Raw genomic sequence first — 27,428 nt, 5'->3', positions numbered from 1 at the left:
ACTCAAACTTGTATAACTTTTTTTCTGTTTCACTTTCATAACTTCATAATACTTCATTTCAACATTAATCTGGCAAATGTCTTCTTTAAAACAAGACCAACCATAGGTCTATATTCGAAAGCATTCTTGAATTACAACCATTTAAGTTTGAATAGTGATTTTCATGTCTATGCGATAAAAGGGGGAGTGACAGTTAAAGGGTTAAACAATATTAAACTATAATATCTATATCTATAATATCTAAAATATAATTTATATATAAAAACTCTCCTACAGTCCAGTCACCATCAGTCGCGACAGTCGCGACTCGCACGTATTTTCATTTAAACGTCACTCACTGACGTTTTCCTAACCAGAAAAAAAACCGATTGCCCTGCTCTGCCTCTGATTGGCTAGTACTTATTGCCATCTGGGTCAGAGCCAATTAGAAGCAGGATGTGGGTGGGGAAAAAACTCTGTGTATAGGGAAAGGGGAGAGACAGAGGGAACAGGCAAGACAAACTCCTACGTTTAAATAACATATAGAAAATATCTGCTTGACAACGAGCTGAGAACAAGCCCAAATAAGCAACTACACTTTAGAAACAAGCCCAAAAAAAAAACGCGACCCGCGACTACCAATATTTGTAAGCGACTTTACAGAAAAACAAGCCCAAAGTCGCTTATAATAAGCGGACTTGGCAACACTGATTCCAGGTCCAATCAATTAGCCGGGCTGGGCGGGGCCGGGGTAGCTTGCAGGGCGGGGCGTGTTCGGTACGCCATGAGAGTATCGCCATTCGAATCGTGGGTTCTGTATCGCGGTTCTTCGGTTTGTTTCGAATATCGTTACACCCCTAATAAAAAGAAACATTCATTTTCTGAATAAAATACATTTCATAGGACAATATTATTCTTAAACATTTTAATAAATTATTAATGTTAAAAATAAGTTGTTAATCTAATTCATTATTAATTATCAAATTTAATTGATTAGACATGTTTTATTGAAATTTTAATAAACAAACAAATTATTTCAAGTTTGTTATAATAAAAGCATTTGTTCAACCAAAAAAAAATCCTGTTTTCATTAATTTAACTGTCATTTTAACTGATGATAATAATAATAATACCCATAATTTAATAATACAGTTTATTTATTTAACAATTGATTAATACTGTAAACCGTGATATTTTCTGAGACGTTACCATACTGTGAAAATCTTATACCATTACAACCCTACACGGGAGGGTCCCCCACCCCACCCCCGCTGTTAAAAAAGTAACTCAGTAACTTTTACTCTGAGTCAATTTTAAATGAGCTACTTTTTACTTTTACTTGAGTAGATTTTTAGACCGGTACTTTTACTTGTACTTAAGTAAAATTTCATTGAAGTAGTAGTACTTTTACTTGAGTAGAATATTTTATTACTCTTTCCACCTCTATAATATTTTATACTAGAATATTATGCTTTTCTGTATACTTCAGTCTCAGTTTGAGAAATTCTAAAAATTTGTTTTATTTCTAAAACACACGGTTAATTGTAATCAATATCATTTATACATCCTTATGTACTTAAATAATATAAATATACATTTTACATAAAAGCTTTAAATAAATAATTTACTAACAATCCAGAAACTAATGGTTTAAAATAAGCTTGAAGAGCTCATTGGGGCCTGCTTTTATTTTATTGACAAATATTAATTTGCATGCTCAGTGACATTAAATACCTCCCATTATTTGTACAAAGAACAATACAAGAATCATCGCTTGACACAGTGGGGGGAAGAAAATTCTAAATATAGTGATCATTTTTAAACATTCAAGCTAAAATAACATTTCACTTTTGAAGCTGACAAGCAAAAATCAGCAGCATCTGAAGACATTATTGAAAATGATACAGAAGATAACCACATATACAAAAATATCAGAAAATACTTTGTGTAAAAAGTGCCATAGTGTTAAAATTACAAAGCATTAATCAGACAGGCTGCTGCAAAAATGGCATAAAACAAGATGCTTCCCATAACGTCCGAAATGCCAAGCAGAAGATCCTCAGTCCATTTGCTTTTGTATTGCACTATGTAGTTAGTACAGTAAAACAGTGGTCAACAAACTAATGTCAAGTACAAATTAATCTTGAGCTCAAATGGGGACAAATTCTAGATTTTTTTTGCCTATTTCACTAATAGTGGGCTAATATGGGTTTCCAGTATGTGTGAATTTCAGATTCTTCTTGCTCGTCAGTGTGGCTCAAGATTCGGCCCAACAAACACAAGTATCTCCTGATCCAGCAGGAGAGGCGTTACAATGCTCAAAACACAAAATAGAGATAACAGAAAGATAAACCGTTGAATTGTGAGGACATTATCTCATTTAATAAAGATAGTTTAATCCTGTATGTAGATAACTTAAACATGTTGAAATGATTTATGGCACAACAGGAACACATAAAAACAAATGTTAGGTATACAGTACTCATTTTAGACAGTAGAATGACAATCTAATCTTCTCATTGCCAGCAGTCATGGCTTGACCATGGCGCTAGTTTTCGTGTCCACACCCAGCGCGGACGACTCAAGGCACCACTGGTGAAGATGAGAGGAACGGAGTCGGACTTGATTTGTTTATCATAGTTCCCAACCCTTTCCCACTGACGGGGACTCGGTAAGGTACAGCAGCGCTTCTTCGAGACCATCACCTACGTGAAGGAGCTTCACTTGCGGCGACTGAAGATGCTCTTTTTGCTGGAGCTCCTGTCGGCGGAGCTGAAGCCAATCAAAAGTCTCGCCTTCTCGTCCTCCACCTGCTGCTGGAGGCTGCTGTCCGCTTTCCCATCTGCAGCTTTACCTCGAGACTCGGAGCCTGAGGCTGGTTTCAACCGTAGCTTCTCCTTTATCATCTATTTATTTTGGGACAGAAGTAAAACGGAATTTGAACTCTACTACAACTACTCTCTCATATGTACTGTATTTAAACGTTGTGTTTGGGACTGAGGTGTTTGAGATGGATTACCTGTGCGACCAGAGCCTTACGACTGTCTCTCTTCACAGCCATGGCGAAGTCTAGCCAGGTCCAGGTGTTGTTGTGATACTCCAAACAGGGCAGAACCAGGTTCAGATCCTTCCAGTCTACACTGCTCTTCTCTCCCTACAGATAAACCACAAGAGAAACAGTCACACTAGGGAATGTGAATTGAATATTAACAACATATATTTGCAATGCTATTCCTTTGAATTTTCTATTTAACAAAAAAATTATGAAAAAAATGCATCACAGTCTCCACATAAGTATTAAGCAGCACAAATGTTTTCAAGACTGATAATAATAAGAAATGTTTCTTGAGTACCAAATCAGCATATAAGAATGATTTCTGAAAGATCATGTAATGCTGAAGAAAATTTGGGTATCGTTTGAATTTTAGCGATTCGCTCATCGATTCCGATTCATATCGATTTCTCCAATTCACACAATCGGAAGAGTTTGAATTTAGACTTTTATTCACATATAAACATGTGGTAAACAGTTTACCAGTTGTGCTAAACTGAAGCTCAAGCATGATTGCTTGACGTGTGAGAACCAATGAGGTTCATTCTTGTATTATGCAGCACGTCTGTACAGAGCCCCTAAAGGGACGTCGTGGTGGGGGAAAAAAATTTGAGATGGGAGGAAAAAGAAGTCAATGCTTTTGTTCAATAGTTAGTTTGCAAAGTTTGCGTTTGCTCGCAAAACCTTTTGAGCTCTTTGTGAGTGAACACAAAGTTTCTTGGCGCAACACAAAAGTTTTTGTAAGGGAAAGCAAGGTTAAGCAAGGTTTCTCAGGGGAACACAAAATGTATTGACAAATAATTTTTCCCTTTAGGAATAGTTCGCCGATCAATGCACTAAATTCAATCTGTTCATCATATAAAGCGAAGCAATCATGTCTTTTCAGTAAATTTGTAATTTGTACCGCTCAAAATATATGGATTAGTTTTACAATCTCTTTATTAACTTTTTGAAGCGTCAAAGTAGAAGTTGCGTAGCTGTCAATGGAAGGAAAGAAATATCTCAGATTTAATTGAAAATATTATCATTTGTGTTCAAAAGATAAACGAAGGTCTTACAGATTGGGATGACATGAGGGTGAGTAATTAATGACAGAAGTTTATTTTTTGGGTTTACTAACCTTTTAAGTCTTTTAAAAACATTATAACAATAGCCAGGACCAACCTTGTAACTAACGCAGAGGGGAACCTGAGGAATCTTGATGTAGATGAAAGAATTATTCATGGCTGCTCTCTCTTTCATCTTATCAATGTCATCAACAGGATGCTGAATGGGGGAGAGATTTAGAGGTTAGATAACTTAAATATCGTTCATAAGTAGACACTTTAACTGTCATCTCTTTAAAATAAAAATACCTCAGGTACTTTGCGAAAAGACCTCCGGACTCCAGCGGTTCGATTTAACCCTTGCGTGACGCCTTTCCCGGGTCCAAGCCCTCCTATTGAGTCTTCAGAGAGCTGCCTGGGTTTCACGACACCTGGGATTCAAGAAGAAAATAAGCTTTAGGGCCGTTTCGCACAAAACACGTTTTTGCTGTTAAGAACACAGGTCAGTGGAACAACAAAAAAAAAAAAGCGCAAGGTCTAGTTTTATTTAAAAGATTAACTTCTTTTAACTTGAGCTCCACGCTTTTAGAACGCCATGTCACGTGCGAGACGCTGCAAAAGAGATGCTAGCGCAACGGTCAAACAGGTCTCTCTAGCTGCGGGTATTTACATTGAAAAATAATGTGTATTAGAATGGAAAAAAAACATATTCTGAGTGATCAGCCCCTCCACAATGTGCACGAAAGTCACCCTGAAGCAATATCAAAATACAAAACACTTCAATGTCAAATGAGCAATGAGCTTTTAATAGCCAAGAATGGGCAATCAGTGTGGCATAACATCAGCAGACAGAAATCTAATACCCTCACAGGAGTACAGAGGGGGGAAAAAAGAGAAATGGAGGAAAAAGAATCAATGTAAACTGATATTGATCGGGCAAGCTATTGATGTCAGTACAGCGAGTGCAGAGAGTGGTTAAAACAGGAATGTAAAGAAAAAGAGTGCATCAGTTCACCAGAAACAGAATGGCGTAGAACAGTGAAACTTAAATTGACTTAAATACTGCTTTCGAAGAGGATCTGTTTTTTTCCCCTCCTGTTCTTGTACTTACAAATGAATTCTAATGAATTAGATTTTTTCAAGATATCTGTATGTGATATAGGTGAACATTGTTGAGTATCACAACAGGGATACTCATATGCTCATGGCAAGAAAGAATAGTTCACAAACCTGTGGTAACCAGTCTGAACTTGTCTTCCTCATCCCCAACTTCCTCTTCTTCCACATTTCTTCCGGGGAAGAAAAAACCCATCATCCTCTTGAAGAACTGGTACATGAGCTGAATGGTGAGTGGTACCACATTTACCTAAAAAAGAAAAAAAAATTCAGAAAGAAGAGGACAGCTATATTTGTGATTAAGATCCTCCAGTTTTATGATGTAAACAGCACTGGATATCATGGTAGTGACCTCAAAGTGCTCTTTGACGGAAATTCCTCCAACCGGGGGGCGGACCTTACTAAAGATGCGTAAGGCAAGCTGACGTCCTGATTGGCAGGGGCTCTGAGGACGCAGAACCACCTACAACACAGAAGAGTAGCACAATTACACTTACACAGTCCCCACTTGACTTAAGTAGTTGTATTTGTTTAGATGCAAACCATGAAACAAAGGAAAACATGGACGTGGTTACATATCCAAAGCCAACCAAAAATAACTGGACGAATGTAAAAATATAAAATAAAAAGACAAACGATGTAACAGTGGAAGGCAATGCCATTAGCCTGGGATATCAAACTACAAGGGAGAATGCAGGTGAATTTTGTCCAAACAGGAACGTAAAACTCTCTGAGCAGGCATGTCTGGATGACGATGAAGGTGTTGGACTAACAAACATAGGATTTTACCCACTCCATACATACCCTTACATGCTGCACAAGAGAAACCAAGCAGAGTTATAAGATTAACAAATAGAAGAGATGTGTACAATGCTATAACGAACTTGTCGCGGAATGAGTCGTTTACAAAACAATAGGGGTGTGACTAGATCTCATGCCACGAGATCTCGCAATATTAAAATGTGACAAACAGCTGTCTCACGATATCAAGTTGACTGAGTTGACCATTTACAGTGCTTACCACGCTGCCATCTCTCACGCATTCAGTGTGAGTGTCTCGCAATTGACGCAAAGAGGACATGGACAATGCACCAATAGACAGGACGGAGCATGTTCATTTTGATATGAAAAAGTCTCAGGTTTCAAATACTGTCAGTAAATCTACGCCAACACAGGAGAATACATCAATATGTTTCTAAATATGTTAATTGTTTATTGTGATTTCAAAATGCACATTTGAATGTCATGTTCTTGTTCAAGAAATTAACAGTGGCTGCAGAGAGTCTATCATAAAGAAATGACCAAATATTAAAGATAAATGGACATTTGTTCACACTTTAGATTAGGGTACAATTCTCACTATTAAACTATGACGTTTGCCTCAATAAACTCCTTATTACTGCTTGTTATTAGTTATGGTAGTTGTTAAGTTTAGGTATTGGGCAAGATTAAGGGATGTAGAATATGATAATGCAGAATAAGGCATTAAAATGTGCTTTATAAGAACTAATAAATAGCTAATATCCTAGTAATATGCACGCTAATAAGCAACTAGTTAATAGTGATATTTGGACCCTAAACTAAACGTGTTACCAAACATTTTAATAAAATGTTGTTTGGCCAATATTAAACAAGGATTGGATCATGCTGTAAAGTGTAACAACAACATTGGCGCCCTCTGCAAGCATTTGTTATAATACATGATGTACCGGTATATAAGTTGAATGATTACATTATGTATTTTAACTGTGTTGTTCAGTAAAACCATATAATTACTAGCTTTTGATACTTTATTTGAACCAATTATTATGGCCTCATTGTTATTATACATGTACTTTAAGTCATTTTAAAGGCAGTTGTTCACTTAGGTACAGTTTTATTACCACAAAAAAACTTGATTACTCGATTAATAATCAAATTACTCGATTAATTTTTAAAATAATTGATCCTTCGCTAAGCCTGCCCTCCTTAGTTACTGTTGCTACGCCTGTCAAGCTTTTGCGTCTAGCACGTCTATTACAGTGTGTATGCACCGGTGTCAGACATTCCCAATGAGATTAGTAATTTTTGACGAACATGTGAAATATCTGAGAGAGCAAGACAAAAGGGACTGCAGTATGCATTCGAGGGATATATCCACGACATAATATGCAACCGATTAGCGAATAATTTCAAAAATATTGAAGCTAAAGCCTATAGTCGCAGAAGCAGCAGCCTCATACGCTGACCATTCACATGGGAAACACACACATTGAGGAACAGCTATGTTAGTGCACAGCAGGGTAAGTGAAATGTGAAACTAATCTAATAATTAAACAGTTATCTAATTGCTAAACAATCAAACAGTTTATCCATAAATCTTGTGGAATAACACTAACAACGGGAGAGCCGCGATCGGACTGAGTTAAAGTTACTCAGTCAGGGGTAGTAGGCCGTCGATTAACAAAATGCTGAAATATATTTTAAAAGTATGTCAGTGAGCCTCCGTCTTGTCTTTAAACGTCTTATTTTACATTAAAACATGTGCATTATGAATAAAGAACCGCAATTATTTCCAACTTCCAAGGAATAGGTGTTTTTGTTAATCCTGTCGACACTTAACTGTGAATGGGGTCTCCCACACTGCTTGATCCACGCCTGTCATTTCTCCCCTTGACTTTTAAATTTTCGGGAGGGCAAAAAATTCCACTCCCCCGTCCAAACTTTTAGGATACCGGGTATCAGATTTGCACAATCCACACGCACAGCGCTTCGGCATGTTTCCCTCGCTCGAAAGCTTGCCAGACCTTTCACGCCTAGTTACGGTTGCTAAGACACGATTGGCCAGTGGCGGTTTTCGGGCGTGGCTTGGCGAAGGGTCAATTGACCAATTACTTGAATACCAAAATAATAAGCGACAGCCCTAGATTAGTTAAAACATTTCAAAATGCACCTGCATTGTTTTGCATTTTGTGACTTTCAGTCGAATAAAATACTATTTTTCCAGACATATATTTTGTCACTGAAGATTTCTTAAAAATAGTTCAAATAGTCTCGTCTCGTGAACCCAATATCATGTATGGTCTCGTGAGTTAAGGTTATCGTCACACCCCTACAAAACACAGATCCAACATGTTTCTTAAGGATCTACAGTATAGGCACTGTTATAGTGGTTTATAATATTAGGAACATTGCTCTCATCAACAATAATTGTCATTAAACGTATGGTATACAATTTTCTAACAATAATTAATATGACAAATTATCTCAATGTTACATGCAACCTTAAAATATTAGTGATAAAATGCTCTAGATAAACCAAAGTGGACCTCTAACTAATTGACTAGTTGGTTGTTGGACAACTAATAACTAGGTGACAGTCAAGGGACAGGACAGTAGATAAGTCTATTAGTAGTCAAACTAGAATACAGCAAACATAATACCTTAAATATTACAGTTAAATTGTTAACTAATCTTTAACTAATTGTCTAGTTGACCTCTTATTGACTAGTTGGTTGCTAGACAACTAATAAACTATGTTACCGTCAGGGGAAAGAGCAGTCAAGTGTTGTCAAGAGTTGTCAAACTACAATATTGTTAGCATGATACCTTAAATATTAGAGCTAAAATGATCATTCATTGTTTAGTTGACCTCCAACTGATCTACTAGTTGACTGTTGGACAATTAGTAGACCGTCCTGCTCCCTCCCTAAAAAATGTGCAGAGCCCCCTATGCAGGCTTCAGTTCAGACTATTTATGCATGTCAAAAAACACACAGAAACAGTAACAGAACTTAGAGATCAATAACAACAGATATTCAACGACACATCTAAAATAATGTCAAGTTATTCTCATATTTCAACTAAGCCCTCTTGAACATCCAGTGGGAATCATTAAGCAGCTGTACCTTGTACACAGCATTGGGAAGCAGGTTATTCATTGTGAACCAGCCCAATTCCAGGAGATGCTCTGCTGTGTCATCAGACTTATTCAGCTGTGGAAGAGAACATCCCTTTAAGAGATCTGTAGCCAATCATGCACAGTCACATACATAGTAGCTATAATTTTACCAATGATTAACAAAGAACATTCAGTAACTTCAACCAAAACCTCTGAATTGTGTGTCCTTGCAGACCTACCTTGCTGTACATGAATCGCTGCAGTTCAAGCTCAGCAATCCCCAACTGTCCATCTTCTTCCGTGAGACACCAGCGGGCCTGAGCAAAGTAGATCTCAGTACGACGTGCAACGCTAACGTCTTCTGGGGGTTTCCGCAGCTCCAGTTTGTTTGCCCTTTGCAGTTGGAAGTCCTTAAAACACCTGAGAGGGAGATTTATATAGAGGGACTTTGATACATCTAAACATTTTAATCTAATATTGCTAATGATCGATCAATTGCTAGAATTGTAATGGTGACCAACCGGATGAGGATATTGAGTTCCTCACTCTTCATCTGCATGTCTGTCTTCTCTTGGTTGAGCTGATTCTGCAGGCGCAGGTTGATGTCTGACAGCTCGTCTCCTCTGAACTCCTCTGATTGGGACTGTATGGAGTCAGATCAAAAGTCATTATGCATGAACCTCAGAGTAGTTTGGAGGACATAATCTCAAATGGAAAGCTATGCGGATGGCTCATGATTCTCGTGAACTGAACACACATGAACGCAGATGTGCACTAACCCTCATGTTGGAGTAGATCTGTTTCTCCAGGCACCGGATTTGAGCCAAATGCTGACGTACTGCTTCCTGAAGGTGCAAGATACTGCTACGCTGTTCCTCAGGGTTGCTGGAGATCTCCAGCTGGAAACGCACACGCTGCTTCCTCTCACTGTGCTCCTAAATAAAGAAAAAGATCTAGCCAATCAGCATCAAACAACTCATTCCAGAATTGGTTTTCAGACAATTACAGACAATTCGAACCTTGCGTCGGGGTTCTACATGGAGCAGCAGGTTATTGAATATGTCCAGGATCATGGAGTACTGCACTGGATTGGTGGAAATCTCCAAGTCATTGTGGATGAGGGTGAAGGTGTCAACCGCACCTGATATGACCGGAACAAAACAATAATATAGCTCTGACTAAACAACATACAGATTCTTGAGCCTGTTCCTGTTTCGCTTGAGGTCACATACCAGCCTGTTTCTTTAAAAGGTCTTCCTTCTCATGGCGGTCACTGATCTCTGGTGGTTTGATGGAGGTGGCCAGTTCAGGGTCAATGTCATGGGTGTACCCAATGTAGTACATGCGACAACTACATCGAGAGATGATACGCTGGACCTGCTGGGTCTCCTGCAACTGGGACGGCTGGTTCCAGTCTAAATCCGAGCAAAAGGAAATAGATAAAAAACACTAGACTGTGGCTGCTGATTGGACATGCAAAAGTCACCACAAGGATGAGAGATGGCCCAATTGTAGGAAAATGAATGGGAGAAATCAACTCTCAATGGCCCTGACCCAAATGAAATCCAAAGCCCTCATTGTCTTCCTCCAAGTCCACAAGTTTGTTATGCAATGCCACTTTGATAGTCAGGTAAAAATCTGCTGTGGAGCTCATTTTAATACAGGCTTGGCAGATGTGCACATCGAGGGCATATAGTGATCGCAAAGGGGGCCCTCGTGAGCATCCTTCTGAAGTCTAAGATGACACCTTATGTTCTTGTGGAGTTAACAGACACGGGTATGTGTTGGTCCTTTGTAAGTCCATAAAGCTGTGCCATTAGTGATGGCTAATATGGCAGCTGTAGGAATGAAAGTCCAGGGGGCATTACTAAAATGGCTATTGAGTGACTTTATTTTAAAGGGTTTTTGGGTGTTCTGAGTGTTATTTAACAAGCTGCTATGTTAATCTGCTATACCAGTTGCCAGGGTATTCCAAGCAGTTTTAAGGGCATTATGAGGTGGTCCACCCCAAGAGTTAAATGCAGCTATGAACTAAAGGGACTATGAATTAAAGGGCATCTATTATGCTTTTTTGAGTTTAGCTCTCCTTTAGAGCAGGGGTAGCCAACCCTGCTTCTGGAGGGCTATCTTCCTGCAGTCTTCAATTCCAACCCTGCTCTAGCACACCTACCTGTTATACAACTTTGATTAGCTGGTTCAGGTGTGTTTGGTTAGGGTTGGAGCTAAAATCTGCCGAATGGTAGCCCTCAAGGGTTAGAGACCCCTGCTAAGATGTTAGTTTGAAACGATCTGTATTGTAAAAAGCGCTATATAAATAAAAGTGACTTGACAAGTGCATGTAAACAATCTGCTAAATTACAACGCACAAAGCAAACACCAAATGTTTGTACCCCTGCCATTATTTCCTTGTCATCCCCATGTTATACATTTGCGTAATGGCCACCTACTGGCTTCTTTGGCCCACTGTCAAAGAATAGTTTCGATTGGATTTGTAAACATTTTTTTCATTGCAAGGGCAGAAAAAAAACAACCTTTGTATGGATTTCCTATATTGACAAAATAGTTACCATAGATATAATACTGTTTACAGCTGCTCATGGAGCTAAAACATGATTATGGTAAGGGTCGTTGCATATCCAACACACACTCTAAACAGTCGATTTTTCGGAAAGGCTGGCTTTTAAGAGAACAGAACCAAAACAGAGCATTTCAGGCAGAGGGTGAAAAGAGGTGGTGCAGCGATTTACAGTATGAGAAAAAAATAATGTGTGCAGTCTAAAAATATAATTATGAACATAATATGGACACTTTAAAATGGCGCACCTGTGGTGGTGCTGACCATTCCTCCAACAGCCTGGCCACTCTCCATCAGCTCCTGCACTGAGTCCAGGTTCCTCTGCCTGTGCTCCTCAATGTTCTTCACCTGTAGGTCCACAAAAAAGGATCAGACTGCTGTAACACAATGCTTTGTCAGTCAAAAATTGTATTAGAGTGATGTCTGGACTTCTGAACTCACCTCCAGCCACAGCTGCCAGTCTTCTTGTTCAGAGGGGTTTTGCTCCATGGTTGCGAAATACTGCATACCATCCAGCAGGCATGTCCAGGTGGTCTTCTGCTTGAGTGTGTCGCTGTACCAAGCGGGATGGTGTTCACATTGCAGTAGTTGTGCCTTGGCGGCAGATACCAGCACACAGCCAGCAGTCTCTGTGCCTCGCAGCATCATCTAAACACCGTGCACATGGGAAGACGTTTAGAAGACGTGACGTGATGTGAAGACGCTAAAACAGTATCTTGCGCTATAGGTTACTGCTCTTAGAATTCATACCTGACAGTTGACGAGCTCTATGAACCAGTTGCGGTTGTAAACGTCATCGGTTTGGCACGCGGCAATACCACAGAGCTGGTCGCTCACTCCCGCGTCCTCTTCGGAGAAGACCACAAACTTATCAGTCTCCTCGATAAGCTTCTGCAGCATGGAGGTTCCTAAAAGTATCACAGAAACAGATCAACTGGGTTAAAGAAAGCCTAGGTAGACTGAAGAATCGCTAGTTTCAAAACTTATTTTTTAGTCCGGAATAATAAAACCTCACAATCAAAAGAAGAGACTACCTTCATTCTGACTTTTCTCTGGGCGGGTGGTTGTGGTGATGACTGGTGTAGTGGGAGCAGTGTTTGAGGAGTAGCTGGACATGGAGCGCTTTAGCTTTTTCATCTGCACCTGGGTGTCGATTCGCAGACCCTTCAGAGCCTCGGTGGAGAGGTTCCTCTTCAGCACGGCTGCTTTCTTATAGCCATCATATAACCCAAAGGCAATGTTCCTGTTGGTGGTGGTCCAAGAAGCCCGCAAGTCCACCAAACACAATTTGTGTGTGTATGAAGCATTGGTCTCGTCTTTTGAGTTCACCTCCTGAGACAATTTAAGCAGTGATATAGATTGATATCAGTGATATTTGTCTGTCAATAACGGCCTACTTACATTGAGGAACTTTTTTTGCCTCAAACTTCATCTGGGAAAACTTTTGAGTAATATTTTATATAATATAATACATAGTGAAATATTATTTCCTGTAGATAAATGATAATGTAAGAGAAGCGTATGACCTCCTCAATGCGGTTGCTCTGTCTCTGGTAGCTGAGCGAGGACAGACTGAGCAGGTGGGTCTTCTTCACCTGGGCGTTGATCTGGTGGTCGGCAGTCTCGTCCCAAGTGGAGGCCATGAGGTGCACGGTGACCAGAGAGAGCTCGCTCACCATCTGAGTAACGTTCCACTCTGAGATCAGTCGCCTCATCACAGTGCCAGCTGTAAAACATGCATAATTTCAGCATAACTTTTCAACAGGGTGTGTAAAGCAGAGAGATTGACTGAAGGCTGTTTGTTCTCTCACCCTGTGGGATGAGCCTCTGTGCTCCTCTGGTGAAGACATGACCTTTACTGCACTCCACCTGGATGCCTCTCTGCTGAGCAAATGATGCCCAGTAATGGACCTGCACAGGAACATGAATACAGGTTTAACCTAGATATTACTTAAATCTCATTTAATCTTTAACTATCTTTGCAAAATGACAATAAAACGACAGATACAGATAGACAAAGTATTGTGTGACTGAAGCCGGTGTTTTACCTGTAGCTGTGGGAAAGACGCTGTGTAGGACATCTGTTTGTAGTGCTGTCCGAGCTTTCTGCGGGAGGGTTTGAGGCTTTGGAAGAGCTTGCCTCTGCAGATGGGCCGGGACACGCTGGTCCAGGTGGCCCAGAAGTTCTGCATCCAGCGCAGGGTGCTGCTGTAGAGGAGGATTCTGGGCTGGCAGAGCTCTGGGAGAAAATACAGACAATTTAAAACTAAAGTAGAAATGACCTTTAAGACTGGAATACACAACACGACTATTGCCCTGATTTTCAGTCTGGATGAGTCAACGCTAGTTGCCTGAAGTCAGTCTGCAGATCACAGTTGGAGATAACAGATTTCACAGAAAATCATGTAGTGTATGATGGGCACAGACTCAGATTTTTATTTTATTTTGATTCCTTTGATGCGATAGATATCAAACATGTTTGATATTTTGTGCAGATTTTAGAACACATTGTTTACATTTGTCATATTTTTTTTTCTAGCAACGAATCATGTTTCTGTGCGAGTTTGTGTTTGGAACGACTTGTTTAGTGTTTAGTGTATGATGCCCATTTTTTTCTGTAACCATTTACAAAGTTGGCAAATGTATGATGCCTAGTGTTTTAAAATCTGTTCCGATTTGAAAGGTCGTGTGGTTCCAGCCTTTATCAGTATTTTGAAAAAAAGTCTTTAATTCTAACTTTTGCCACAGTGTTGGTCGAGGTCCATGGTGATGGAGAGGTTGAGGTTTTCAGAACGGAAGGCCCTGTAGGAGTCATGTGGCTGGACTGAGGTGACATCCGCAACGTTCTCTGCTGCACAGAGCATTACGGCATGGTGGTCATGTGGATTACCATGGCATAGCCATTGGAGGTCAAGGGTCATAGATAGGCTTGGGAGATGCAAGAAGCAGATATCATCATACCTGTATAGAAACAGACCAGACACAGTTAAATCATTACAAATTAAAACATACGTCACATTTTAATGCTACACAAATACTAGTCATGTACTTGGAGGCTGTTCTAACGTTGACATCCAGGTCACCCTTGAAGACAAACTGCCCAGGATTCCAGTCAAAGTTTAGCTTGCTCCACTCCCAGTGCAGGTTCTCTGTAGTGTTGTAAGGGTCCTACACAAATTAAACATTATAGTCAACACAAGATGTTTACATATGTAAGGTGTAACTGTAAGGTTTTTAGAAAGGAGACTGGGAATGTGTGTTAGTACCTCAGTAGCAAGCTGGTGCAGGTTGGCCTGTTCGATGTCCATTACCCAGCGGCCATGCAGAAGAAGTCTGTTTTTATCCCACCAGGTCAGTAGAGGGGACGGGTCAGCTGTAGGTTTGGTCAGTAAATCAACAGCCTGGCCAATCAGCGTCCAAGCAGGATCCCAGCATGGACCCCACACAATGGTGTAGAGGGATATATTTGCTGTATGAAGAATTGGACCAGTTGAGTATTATTGTTGTGACAGACTTACAAGATCAATAGGGTGTTGTGACTCACAATGGACATCGTAGTAGAACTTCAGTGGTGGCATATTCCTGTAAACGGTCACATCACCCCATGGCTGGCCGAGCTGGACAACCTGTTTGCGCTTTGCTCTCAGCTGCCCATCTTGCTCGGTGCCCATTAAGCGTCCCGACAGGGCCCACTCTCTGATCTCAAACAGGTATCGAGGGTAGTCCCGGATCCGCACTGAACCACAGAAGAAAAGGAGCATGCTAGCTATCATGGACCATCATAATTCTCTGAGAATAGAATCCTGTATTAGCACTCACAGCTGATTTCAATAGAGTTTGATGTTAGCATGATACTTAAAGTATAAAAACACATGGGACACAAAAATTGGTTAAATAGTAAATTCTAAAATTAAACCAAAACGATTTTATCAATACTTTTCTGGCATTTCTTTTGTTGGCCATCTTGGATGATTTTTTTTTTTTTTTACCAAACTAGCAGTATTGTTATCGTTAATTAAAACAAACTATTATAAATATGAAATAAGATAAATTTACATTAGCATAATCTGTGTTTTGAACAGATTTGTCAGATTACTGACAGTAGATATATGCAAAATAGAAAAGCAAGCAACATTCATTGGATTAAGTATTACAATTGGGTGTTTAATTCTGCTTCTGAAGTGCCACTGTCCTGTACAGTTTAAACCCCAATTAAACCCCAGCAAATCCAGGTCTTCCGGATTACCAGTAAAAACTTTGAGGTACATTTCAATTTATGCATTTGGTAGACGCTTAAGTGACTTACACTGCATTTAAGGTATACATTTGATCAACTCATGCATTCCCTTGATATTGAACTCATGACCATGGAGTTGCTCTACTGTTTGAGCAACAGGAAAGGTGTCCTGTGGCAATGTGGAGCTAAACTCTGAAGGACATTGGTCCTCCAGGAGCAGGATTGGACACTCCTATATTGAAGCATGCTTGACTTACCCAGAAATGCATTAAGCTTGAATTTAAAAGCACGGCACCACTGGATAACCAGCTGCAGACCATCTCTAGGGAAAGGGCTGATGCCATCTATGTCCCTCAGCTGCTCTCGGATCTGCTCAGGACCGTGCAACGACTGATCCGCAAGTGCCACCAGCTCGAACTCCGACACAGTCCAGGTGAGCAAGGACTTGCGCATGGGCGTGTTGGCGTACAGCCTCTTAGATCTCTGAATATAGATCTCAATGTGCTTGCGCTCAAGGGAGGTGTAGAGCTCCTCAATCTTACGAGCCGGCAGAAGCTCGCCGTGCTGTTTGCGTAGGTCGGCTACCTTCTTGTCCAGCAGCTGCAGGCGCTTGGCACTTTCCTTGCTTTCGTCCTTCATTAGCTCGTAATTGTCGCGCAGTTTGATCTCAAAGACATCGTCCAGGAACACGAAAGAGAACTGGTTGATGCGGATCAGCAGGTCCGGAGGCAGGCTACAAGGCTCTGCTGACAGGGCGGCACCACTGTGTAGGGTCTTCAGCCACTTCTGCACGCTGATGGCCTTGTCGAAAGTGTCTGAGAAGTTGTACTGATAAGGGAACTCAATGGCAAGGCTGGGTGCAGTGAAGAGCCAGGTGCGATTGCGAGATGTTTGGAGGAAAGGGAACTGAGATCTGTGCTGTTGCATCACCTCGAGAACATCCAGCATCTGCACCTCTGCACCAGAAAAGGAGAAGATATCATTGCCATCAAAGTTGAACACCAGATGAGGAGTCTTCATCAGCACGGCTCCAGGGCGTTTGGAAAGCGACAGTGCTTCTGCACTTAAGATGATGAAGTTCTTCTCGGCCACATGGGCGGTAAAATGAGTGCTTGCCAGCTCTACACACACTAACATGCCAGAGGAAGAGGCTGCAGACTCTGTTTCATCCTTTTGTCTTAGGCTTAGAGATGCAGACAGAGCCTTCCAATAGCTTTGGCTCTCTGTGATGTGTTGATACAGAAACATGTGATCCGATGGGGTCCACTGCACTGTTAAAGCATTTTCACTCTGCACCTGATCATATAAAGATGGGAGGAAATGAAATCAAGCTGTGGTTAAAGTTGGCATGAAACAGAAATTACAATCTTTTCTTCCTTATTGTGACGTATATCTGAGTGAAACGGCTTCGAGAATGAATAAAAAAATAAATAAAAAAAAGAAGTAAGGTGGGACTTGGGAGGAATTATTGTCCTGCCCTTGTGATGATGTACACCTCATCAGAGAAAAGATGTATTTGCGAGAGGTGGAGCAAGTTAATGTTTTGTTTTTATTAAAGATTACAAGGGCACATGAAGTTTAAACAAATACCGTATTTTATAAAATATCAATAACTTTATCATCACTTGATATGTGCTGCGAAGACCAAATTACTTATATAATGCTTATATAATGTCAAGCATGCAAAACGTGCAAAGCGCACACATTAGGGTTTGTCGAATGAGAGAGGTATGTTTTTTTATAGTATGAATAGCTGTGTAAGTCATGATCTAAGTATTTAGATCATAAATTATCAACCAAAATGCCACCATAACAAATAACAAAATTCTAAATGAGGCCCCATTTTGACATGTTTGTAGCAAAACATGCAGTCCAAAACACTGCTTATTTCCCGTTTTAAATTAAAATCCCAGATTTTCAGTGTGGTCTCAAAAGTTTAGGACCCCACTATAGTTGTTAATGGGGTTCAATTGCTATGAACTGTTTTTGAATAAATAAATAAATAAAATACTATGAAAGGGTTTTCGTGCAGTCACTGCAATCACTTCTGAGAACTAATGGTTATGAAATAGCTGATCCTATGTGAGGGGGTCATGACAGATGTGTGTAGGAGCAGTGTAGTGGTGTAGTACCTCCAGACTGCGGGTGCTGATGTGGTAGGAGACAGTGAACGTGGTTATGGTCAGGATGGGGTTAGGAGTTTGGGTGGCTGGGCAGCAGGGCTCAATACTCTCAGTGATGGCCTTCACCACAGCCAGAGAAACACCCTGGACAGACACACTTGTGTTCTCCCCCGATCCTTCAGCCACCACTGTGTCCACCCTCACTGCAACAGCCCCTTTAGTGCAATTCAGAAAAACAAACCATCACATACTGGAACAAGCTAACCTGCATAAAAAATGTAATGCACATTTTTTTTTCTTCAAAGAATCAGAGTGCAACTGGTAATTTCTACCTGCAACATTGGAGAGTGTGAATGTGTTTACATCCTCAAGACTGAGTTTAAACTTAAAGAGTTGTGGTGCGCCGGTTGGAGGCTTTTCAAGAGGGGAATGTAAGGAGACATTTTCTGCTTTGTCCAGTTTCAAAACGGAGAACAGACGAGACAGACACAGAGTGCAAGTCTCGGACACTTCCAGCTGCAGGCCTTTCAGATTGGACTCCATACAAACACTCCTAGAAGGGTTGGAGTTCACCATCCTCTGCTTACTATAGCTGCCCTGTGAACAAATTAAGAAGGGATCACGCACAGCCAAGTGGACATTATTTCAGAATATAGTCCGTCCTGCATAATGAACGACAACTTACTAGATAAATACATGCTGATTTTACCTGCAGTGTGAGGCAGTCTAGAATAAGGGCTTCCCCCCAGACATGTTTTCCAGGTGGGTGAGGAGCCTGCTGAATATGGGAGCCCTGGCCCACACGCCACCAGAAATGATCCAGGGACAGAGAGGCTTTCTCAGTCACAGTCAGACTCTTTACGTCATCATCTTCTGAGTCCAACAAGTGCTGCAGTTCTGTGAGGCACACCATAGTCAGTCACACCTCACAACAGTTATGCACTACATTTTTTATTTCGCCATTCATTTTGAAATAAGAATTTAGTCCTTGTTTTTTAGGCTACAGCCAGTGTTTATCGAAAACTAAAACTACTAAAATAGTTTTGATTAACTGAAATATAGCAGAAATAAAGTAAAATATAAATATTTAGATGCATTTAAACTAAATGCTGCCTTGGCAGCAAACTGAAATAAAATAAGTTTCAGAGGAAGTACTAAAATACAGAAATAAGCAAATGAAAGTTAACTAGAAATATTAAAAAAATTAATACAAGTGACAAAAGCACATAACAAAATTAGTAAAATAAAACAAGTTTTTTTTTTATAAAAGTAAAACAGGGCTTTAAGTGTAAAATGGAAAATACAAAAATAAAAGCTAATTAACATAATAAATACTATAATAGTATATAATAATACTAAAATGACTGTATACAGTACATTCACACCACAAGCCAAAGTGACAATTCAGATTTTCAGCTCAAATCTGATTTTTTAAATGATGTTGTTCACGTGACCTTTTGTGTCCCATATTAAACATTGATCTGATGCGCTTAACCTTTTTTCTTTCTTTAACACCATTCCAGCTTCTATGTCTATGTTCTCCTAACCTTTTAGCTATCATTCATATACTATATTCACTATAATTTATCATAATAATTTAATAATTATACAATAATCGAATTACATAAAAATATTAATTATATTATTTATATTAAAGTAAAAACAGATCTTAATTATATAAATAATATGAATATTACATTATAAATTATGCATTTGTAACAACATAAGGGACTAATATTATTATTAGCTTAAAAATGTAACTAATCGACAAAATTAATAGGATGTTAAGATGCCACAGTCAATGTGAATCTGTTGGGCAGATCAGTGTCACATAAGAATGTTTTCTGGTCTTTGAAACGGTGCTCTTCAAAATCTTCAGAATATATGTCTTCATAAAAACTTCTTGGATATAGCTAAGCTACATAATTTTTTTCATAGCGAAAATACTAATTTATGCCTGACAGAGAACAAATCCTGCTGTTGTTTGCTGTTGTTGAGAAAGGCGAGTCAACAACAAACTCAGCCAACTGTCCATTGTGCTTAACAGCATTCAGTAGCCACCCTTTGCCATTTACCAGCATTGGCTGAGATGAAGCCCAAAGCAAAGGGTGGCGTATCTCCTAACTGCACGGACACATTGACATTGGACACGGAGGAGCTTATCAACACGGGAGCATCCAGCTGAGGGAAACGCCTGGGAGACAAAAGGATACTTATATGAGAACAATTAACAAGACCTCCATCACAGCCAAATCTGTGACGCTCATCAAGCAAGTGGAGGATTAATACCTTTTTTTACGAGTCGTTTTTTTGTGCGAGAGCTGGTCCCATGACAACATGTCCAGCCAATGGGAGAACTCTTGATGACGGTAGTGGATTATACAAGTGTTGATGGTGACCGTGCTAGAGATGTCAACCGATGTCACCTTAAGTGAGGAGTGAAGACAGAAACAATAATGAAAGAAGCATTTAGAAAAAAAGAAGAAAAAAAAGAAAAGACAAATGCTTTTATTTGTATAAAGAATTCATGAAAGCAACAACAACTCACCTGCAGTATGGTTCTGAGTGTGTTTAGACATATAATCCTCTGTCTACTTTGTGACAGAAGAAGGCCATCTGAAAAACACCCAGTCACAATATTTATGGTTAAAGGACAAGTTCGGTATTTTACATTTAAAGCCCTGTTTTAAGATCGTTTCTGATGAAATAGAACGGTTAAGTTTAAAATTTGGACACATGCTGCTGTACCGAGAATTTTCGGTTTCTTCCCACCTCCACAATGGTTTCATAGGTGCACTGGAACAATCATTTTGGAAAGCATCTGTTGCAGCTATTTTTGTGTGAGCATGTCATTGAACACCCCGGACCACTCGGTGAGTTTCACGTCTTTAAAAAGTTTAATGCGTTTTATGAATGATTGTTCCAGTGCACCTATGAAACCATTATGTATAGGGGGGGGGGGGGTTTCTACCAAAGAAACCGAAAATTCTCGAGACAGCAGCATTTGTCCAAATTTCAATCTTAACCGTTCTATTTCATCAGAAACGATCTTAAAACAGGGCTTTAAGTGTAAAATATCGAACTTGTCCTTTAAGGTTGTGTTCATATTCCTAACCTTAAGTATATATATATATTTTAAAAAAAAACGTTTTCTTGAAATCTTCGCTTGTCTGGTTTATGCTACTCTGAGCAATGTTTGAACTTTGTATTCTGAGCTTTTCTTACGTTGTTTTTGCCTCTCCCCGATGACTCGCTTGGTTTAATCCTCAAATGTAAGTCGCTTTGGATAAAAGCGTCTGCTAAATGTAAATGTAACTCAATAATAATAATAGTGTGTCCTAGAGTCCTATAGAGTCCTACACCCACCCTCCAGCAGAAGCTCCAGGCGGCTCTGTGGGAAATTGAGCTCAGGGGTAAAACTCTTCAGAGGAAGCTGTTCATCATCACGATCATAACCCACCTTCAAAGACTTCAAAGTCCAGTTCAAGTGTCTGAGAATCAAATACAGTTTGTTAGAGCACAACAACATCACTTAAGATTAATCACAATTACTCTAACAGCACAGCTTACCTCTTCTGACTATGCATGGAGAGTGTGATATTAGTGTTTTCAAAATCCACATTGACCTTCTGTGGAACCAGTTTGTGAAGACCCTCAATTGCTTCCGTTTGAATGTAAGAGTCCTCTTTATCATCTTCAAGAGACATAAACATTATAAAAGCTTTAACAGAGTTGAATTTACAGCAAGGTTATTAGTTAACTTTCACACTGGGCACGTTTGCTGTGGTCCGAGTCCGAGGTTTGGTCTGGTTTCACACTCACCTTGATTCTATCGAACCCTGGTGCATTTGCGTTCATTTTACTTCATCAAAAACGTGCATGACGCATGACAGAAAATGCGTGTGAATATATATTTTTTTAATTAATGTGGTGCTATTATGTGCAGCAAAGTGAATGAGACTTGTGTTTACTGTATACATGTCGAATAAAGCTTTGCAAACGGACACATTTAAGGAGACAGTGGGTTGCGAGCCATTCATTTGCCATTTCGATTGCACTCAATCTGCATGGTGCGCTCCGGGGTCCGCATGACAGCTTTCACAACACCAATTTTTCATAGTCGTCCCATTTCAAACTAAAATGCCAGTGTGAAAGCAACCTAAAACTAAAACTAAAATAAATTTAAACTGAAATAAACTAAAATATAAAAACTTAAACTAATTCACCTACTTGCCAAGGCAACATTACTAATTTTTGTTTAGTTTAACATGAAGCACTAAAATAACGGAAACTGAAATAAAAATTAATAAAAACAATTTATTAACATAACATACAAAATAAATAATAAAAACCAAAACACACAACACATTTTGAACAAAATAGCTAAAACTGAAAATGGAAAATATGAAAATAAAACGACATAAAAAAAAATCTAAATATTTATAAAAACTATGCATGTAAATTAGGGATGCACAATTTAAGGAAATTCTAACTGTAATTTTTTTTAATAAAAAACTCTGATTGCAGTTTAAAATGTGTGCGCGTGTGAGTGTATGTGTCAAATTTAAAGCTCCGAGTTTGCTGTGAGCGTTTGGAGGGCTGCACAATTTGGCCAAAAAATTGTGTGATTCTGTATCAATATGACTATATACATAAAAATAATTATAATTAATATTACTAAATAGAAACATCAAATAAAATAAGAAATCACTATTTTAACATTTCACTGTAAAAATATAATTAATTTTATTTAGCAGAAGAACTGTAAAACTACAATACTACTAGACGGCAGTCTTCATTTCTTTATTTTTATATGTTGTGATCAAGGTTTTATTTTAGAAAACCGCAGGGAGCCCATACATTTTCTTTTTTGTTGACAACAGCGGGTTCATAAGCAATTCTCCTAATTACAAGTTTGGAAAGATGGATGGCACATGTTGTGTTTCCAAAAGCATGTTATAAATGTCCCAAACTCAGAGCAGATGCAGAGATGGAGTTCATACGGAGCAGAATTTACAGTGAATCAAGCTGCTTTGAGACACTGGAATATAAAAACACAGTGCTGTACTTCACTATGAAACTTTGATATTCGCCATTTCACGACTTTGGCTGAATAATGATTAACTGTGCAGCCCTAATTGAATGTGTGTATCTCAAATTTAAAACCTGGTTTGGTCAAACCTGCAGTTTGACTGGTGCATTGAGCTGGAGCAGATCCTGGAAGTTTGGGTAACTGGCTGAGGAACAGACCCTCGTGAAGTTCAGCCAGCAGAGTTCTGACACACAGTCCCAGACGGCCTGGCCTGAGATCAGGCAGACTCACGTCACCATTAAGGGCCAGACTCAGGGACACCTCAGCCAGACAAGTATCCTGTTAATGAGAGAACATGCACTCTGTTATCACCTTGTAACCCAATTATTTATGTTTTGTACACAACACAGTGAAGTAAAACCTTAACACATGCTCAGTATATGCGGTATACATACCAGTCTGCTGCTCTTCAGAACTTTACTGCTAAGTTGTCCCACTGAGAAATCCCAGGCCAACCTAACAACATATTAAGAAGTTGTCATTTTAGTGGGCGTTTGGGTAACCTGTTTCTTTAAATGCCTTGCTCAGAGGCAAAACGGTGCAATTTTGTGGCTTGATCCTTGTGGGAAATTGAATAGAGATGCACAATATACTGATTGGTTATTGGACAATATTGGATAAAAAGAAAAATATCAATATTTATAGATATTGGATATTTAATTGTTAAATGTTAATGTTCCCTATTTCTACATTTAGATTACACTACCATTCAAAAGTTTGGGGGTTAGAAGGATTTATTTTAAAGAAATTAATAGTTTTATACAGCAAGGACACATTAAATTGATCAAAAGTGACAGTTGAGAATTGTTACAAAAGATTCCTATTTTAAATGAATGCAGTTCTTTTGAACTTCCTCTTCAAGAATCCACAGAAAATGTATCATGGTTTCCATAAAAATATTAAGTAGCACAATTTAAACATCAATAATAATACAAATCATTAATTGAGTTGAATTCACAGTAGGGCTAAACGAATTGGGGAAAATCTATGTTTTTTTTCTCTCCAGGTTTGCTGTGCTTGTTTGTAGGACTGCACAATTTTGTCCCAAATAACCCAAAAACTGTTTTCAACATTGATAATAATAAGAAATGTTTCTTGCGCAGCAAATCAGCATACCAGAATGATTTCTGAAGGATCATGTGAAACTGAAGACTGGAGTAATGATGCTGAAAATTCAGCTTTGTATCAACGGAAATAAATTAATTTGTCACATATATTCTAATACAAAACAGTTATTTCAAATTGTAATAATTCACAATATTTATTGCATTTTAGATCAAATAAAATGCAGCCTGGGTTAACGTTAGAGAGAGACATCAGTCTAAAACATTAAAATCTTACCAACACTAAACTGTTGAATGGTAGTGTGTTCTGTTGCCGTCATCTAATCTTAAAAAGACACTAATAATTGAATAACACTTAAATGTCCCATTTTCCATACTGCACATTATAATATTTGTAATGCCTAGTTACTTGTAGCTTTTAACATGACTGATTTTATTTTTTATTTTTATTTTTTTATTTATTTAGATAAAGAATTTTAATATTGGCCATTTATTCTTCATTCATGGCCATTTGTAATTCATTTATATCGGCCCCAACATGAAAATAGTGACCGGTTTATTGGTTTTAAAATTGTAATATCAGTGCATCCCATCTAGCCAGCCCTAAGCACAACCCACTATGCACACAGTTAGAAGTAACACACACACACACGCAAAGGTCTTTATAAAGAGCAGAGGTTCTCCTTTTCAGAGGTTAATCACCTTTTACTTTGATGATCCAGCAGCAAAGTGATGGCAGACGACGTCATGTGCCAGAGTGACTCAGGCAGGGCCAGATTCAATACCATCACATTTATGGAGTCGATGTGGAATGATAACAGCTACAAAACAGAGACAACTGGAAAATGTAAATTAACTGTATACAAAACAATCCCATTTACAGTGACACACTTTCAATAGAAGTCCATAGAGAATGGCATTCTGAAGGTTTTAAAAGCACTTACATGAACACTTTTAAATGAAAATGTGTGTAAAGGAAATAAAAAGTGCACAGAACAACTTAGTAAACGATTTTATTCGTTAACAAGTATAATGTTTAAGTCTTGTGTTGGTATTTTTAAATAGAGCAATGGACCAACTAAGTAAGCGATTTTTAGAAGTATGTTTAAGTCTTGTGTTGATGAACCTAAACTTTTATCCCAGTGCAACATCTTGCAGCATTTACTGTACCTTCCATTGCAAGTGCATTATTATAATTTTCTTTTCTGCAGAACGATATGAAATATATATATGATCTTCTGTGGTAATCATTAGCATGCTTGGCTTAACTTGTATTAAACCTGAAACACTCCAAAACTCTAAATCCAACTCAAGTTCTAAATATTGATCACCTGAGAGAAAAAATGCAGAGTAGAGGGACTGAGAGCAATTTTTTTAGTATTCTCTTCATTGCTTTTGGGAGCCCGGGGCCTAAAGGGCTCCAGCAAGTCGAAGCGGAGCCGGGCATCACCCACACACAATGCCAAGAACCTCCTATAAGAAATAAAACACAATGAAATACGAACAAACAATATTCATCTAGCTACATCTCATTACTATACTTACGGCAAGTCCGGGTTAACTATTTTACAAGAAATCCATATCCTGTCAATTTCCTGCAAAACACAAAAGTGAAAAATTATTTATAGCGCCAGAAAACATAAAACATCAAAGCAGTTGCAGCTCTTAACCCTATAAATCCTACCGTATCACGATTGATATGCAAAATTCTAAGCATGATCAACTTGATCAAAACTTTGCTGAAAACCTGTTGCACAGTCTACTACATGCCTTGTCACATGATTGATAGTAGTTGGCAATGTTTTATTTATGCAGAAACCAAACCAACCAGAGTGTGTTGAGGCTGAAACTGAACACTGATTCCTCGCACCGAGAACAGACCCACAGACTTGATCTTAAGATCAGCATGCAGGACATTGTGGAAAAAACGAACAGCCAAACTGCAGGCAAACCATCTAATAAAACATGAAGAGGAGAGTATTTAATAGGTTTTAATGTAGCATTTGCAACTCATTTTACTTCTGTAAGTTTACGTATTCAATCATGTATCGTGGTTTCTTACCTAAAGAGTAAAATGAATACAACTGCCAGGATGAGAAACACTGAGATGGCAATCAGCAGGGCAGGCATTGTGCTGCATTTGTTTCTTCACATTTAGCCTACAATCATGGCACGCTGACTCCAACCCACCTGTCAAACAGACACCGATGTTAATTGCTCTAGAATTATCTCCAAGACTTGATAGTTATATTAGTAAATATGATAAACTGGACAGGGGAAAAAAAGGATGAAATTTTAAGAATTAAGAAACCAAATAAGTGCATTTACCTATATGAACTCCTCTTAAATATTCTGATATATATTCAGTGTCTTCTAAAATATTAGGTAGGCTATTTAAAATATCACACGTTATAAACATATAGCTGAATGCTGACACAGAATTAGAATGAGTTGCATTAATCACCATTTCACAAAGGCAAACTGAGAGCTTTATGCAATAAACAATATAAAATTAATATTATGTTGAGTTTTATTCTCAATACAATCTAATCATTTGATCGTCAGTCTCAGTGTTGTGCCACTCTGGCATTGCAAACAGCTTTTGGGCGGATCTGGCAATGCAAGCATAAGCAAGTTAACAGGCAAAACAATCCAACCAAGAATGATTTAACTTCGAAGTTAAGGTATTCGACGTAATTAGCAGAGTTTAAGTCGGGTTACCCACCTGAAATGGTTTGTAATGCAGACCTATGGATCTTTCCGTGTAACGTTACACCGCCCCTCCGTCTCATGCTAGGCTATCTAGCAACGGGATAATGACAGCCTTATGTCAACAAACTGACATGCTAATCATGTTTATATCCCTCTTAAAACACACATAATTACAAATACATACGTTTTAATGCTGATAAACCAGGTTTCATTTTAGTTTAGAATTGAAGTGATGGGCTTTCCACTTGCAATACTTGTTTCAAGTGTGAAATCAGAAATATTAAGGTTTTTTCATAATAAAAGCACACATGAAGAGCACAGAAATTTTTTTATTTTTTCACAAATATTTTTTTACCAAAGAGCAACAAACGTTTAATAAGTCTTACCATCTTTATAGGTACGCAATACTGAAAATCTTGCCTTTCAACAATTATAAATAAAAGTGTGCAAATTGTCAGTTTTATAAGTTGGACAGTCAGCTGACTGTCATCTTTATACAAAGGGTGTCACCTGACCACAGGTGAGCTACACCACAGGCTCTCAACAGGTGTG

At 38.8% G+C, this 27,428-nt stretch overlaps 1 protein-coding gene across 6 annotated transcripts; it reads right to left on the bottom strand.

The window, feature by feature from the left end:
• Positions 1-1,652: 1,652 nt before the first annotated feature.
• Positions 1,653-27,158, bottom strand: LOC143716344 (bridge-like lipid transfer protein family member 2). Of its 6 annotated transcripts, none has more exons than XM_077208848.1 (41): positions 27,061-27,158; positions 26,890-26,966; positions 26,227-26,354; positions 25,993-26,119; positions 25,710-25,759; positions 25,496-25,637; positions 24,867-24,985; positions 23,496-23,556; positions 23,190-23,379; positions 21,579-21,702; positions 21,375-21,499; positions 20,557-20,624; positions 20,298-20,434; positions 20,084-20,202; positions 18,718-18,905; positions 18,341-18,605; positions 18,018-18,223; positions 16,143-17,181; positions 15,193-15,384; positions 14,915-15,117; positions 14,698-14,816; positions 14,386-14,609; positions 13,697-13,887; positions 13,460-13,559; positions 13,175-13,374; positions 12,683-12,980; positions 12,399-12,556; positions 12,090-12,296; positions 11,897-11,996; positions 10,306-10,488; positions 10,093-10,214; positions 9,853-10,008; positions 9,595-9,716; positions 9,313-9,493; positions 9,081-9,167; positions 5,546-5,656; positions 5,308-5,443; positions 4,387-4,508; positions 4,196-4,297; positions 2,999-3,133; positions 1,653-2,885 (listed from the first exon to the last, which is right to left on the bottom strand). In XM_077208848.1, the coding sequence occupies exons 3-41, from the start codon at positions 26,292-26,294 to the stop codon at positions 2,700-2,702; spliced, it is 6,663 nt and encodes a 2,220-aa protein (XP_077064963.1). In that variant the 5' UTR covers positions 26,295-26,354; positions 26,890-26,966; positions 27,061-27,158; the 3' UTR covers positions 1,653-2,699. The 6 variants fall into 6 exon arrangements, with proteins under 6 accessions (XP_077064963.1, XP_077064957.1, XP_077064962.1 ...); XM_077208842.1 differs by having other exon boundaries at positions 23,175-23,379; positions 27,061-27,143; XM_077208847.1 differs by having other exon boundaries at positions 23,175-23,379; positions 25,496-25,634; positions 27,061-27,143.
• Positions 27,159-27,428: the final 270 nt, after the last annotated feature.

Source organism: Siphateles boraxobius, unplaced genomic scaffold, assembly GCF_051911475.1.
Source record: "Siphateles boraxobius isolate OS27281-9 unplaced genomic scaffold, OSU_SipBor_1 6, whole genome shotgun sequence".
In the NCBI taxonomy this organism is placed as follows: Eukaryota; Metazoa; Chordata; class Actinopteri; order Cypriniformes; family Leuciscidae; genus Siphateles; species Siphateles boraxobius.
Note: the sequence above shows the minus strand (reverse complement) of the source record. Positions and strands in the feature narration are given on the sequence as shown.

Bases quoted from the DNA above. Each gene is read 5' to 3' on its own strand.
- LOC143716344 (XM_077208842.1), bottom strand. From the start codon at position 26,294: ATGCCTGCCCTGCTGATTGCCATCTCAGTGTTTCTCATCCTGGCAGTT. The intron at 20,625-21,374 runs GTGGGTGTAGGA...GGTGTTTTTCAG, and splicing joins CCTGGAGCTTCTGCTGGAGG to ATGGCCTTCTTCTGTCACAA. The intron at 5,657-9,080 runs GTACAGCTGCTT...TCTGTGTTGTAG, and splicing joins TTCCCAATGCTGTGTACAAG to GTGGTTCTGCGTCCTCAGAG.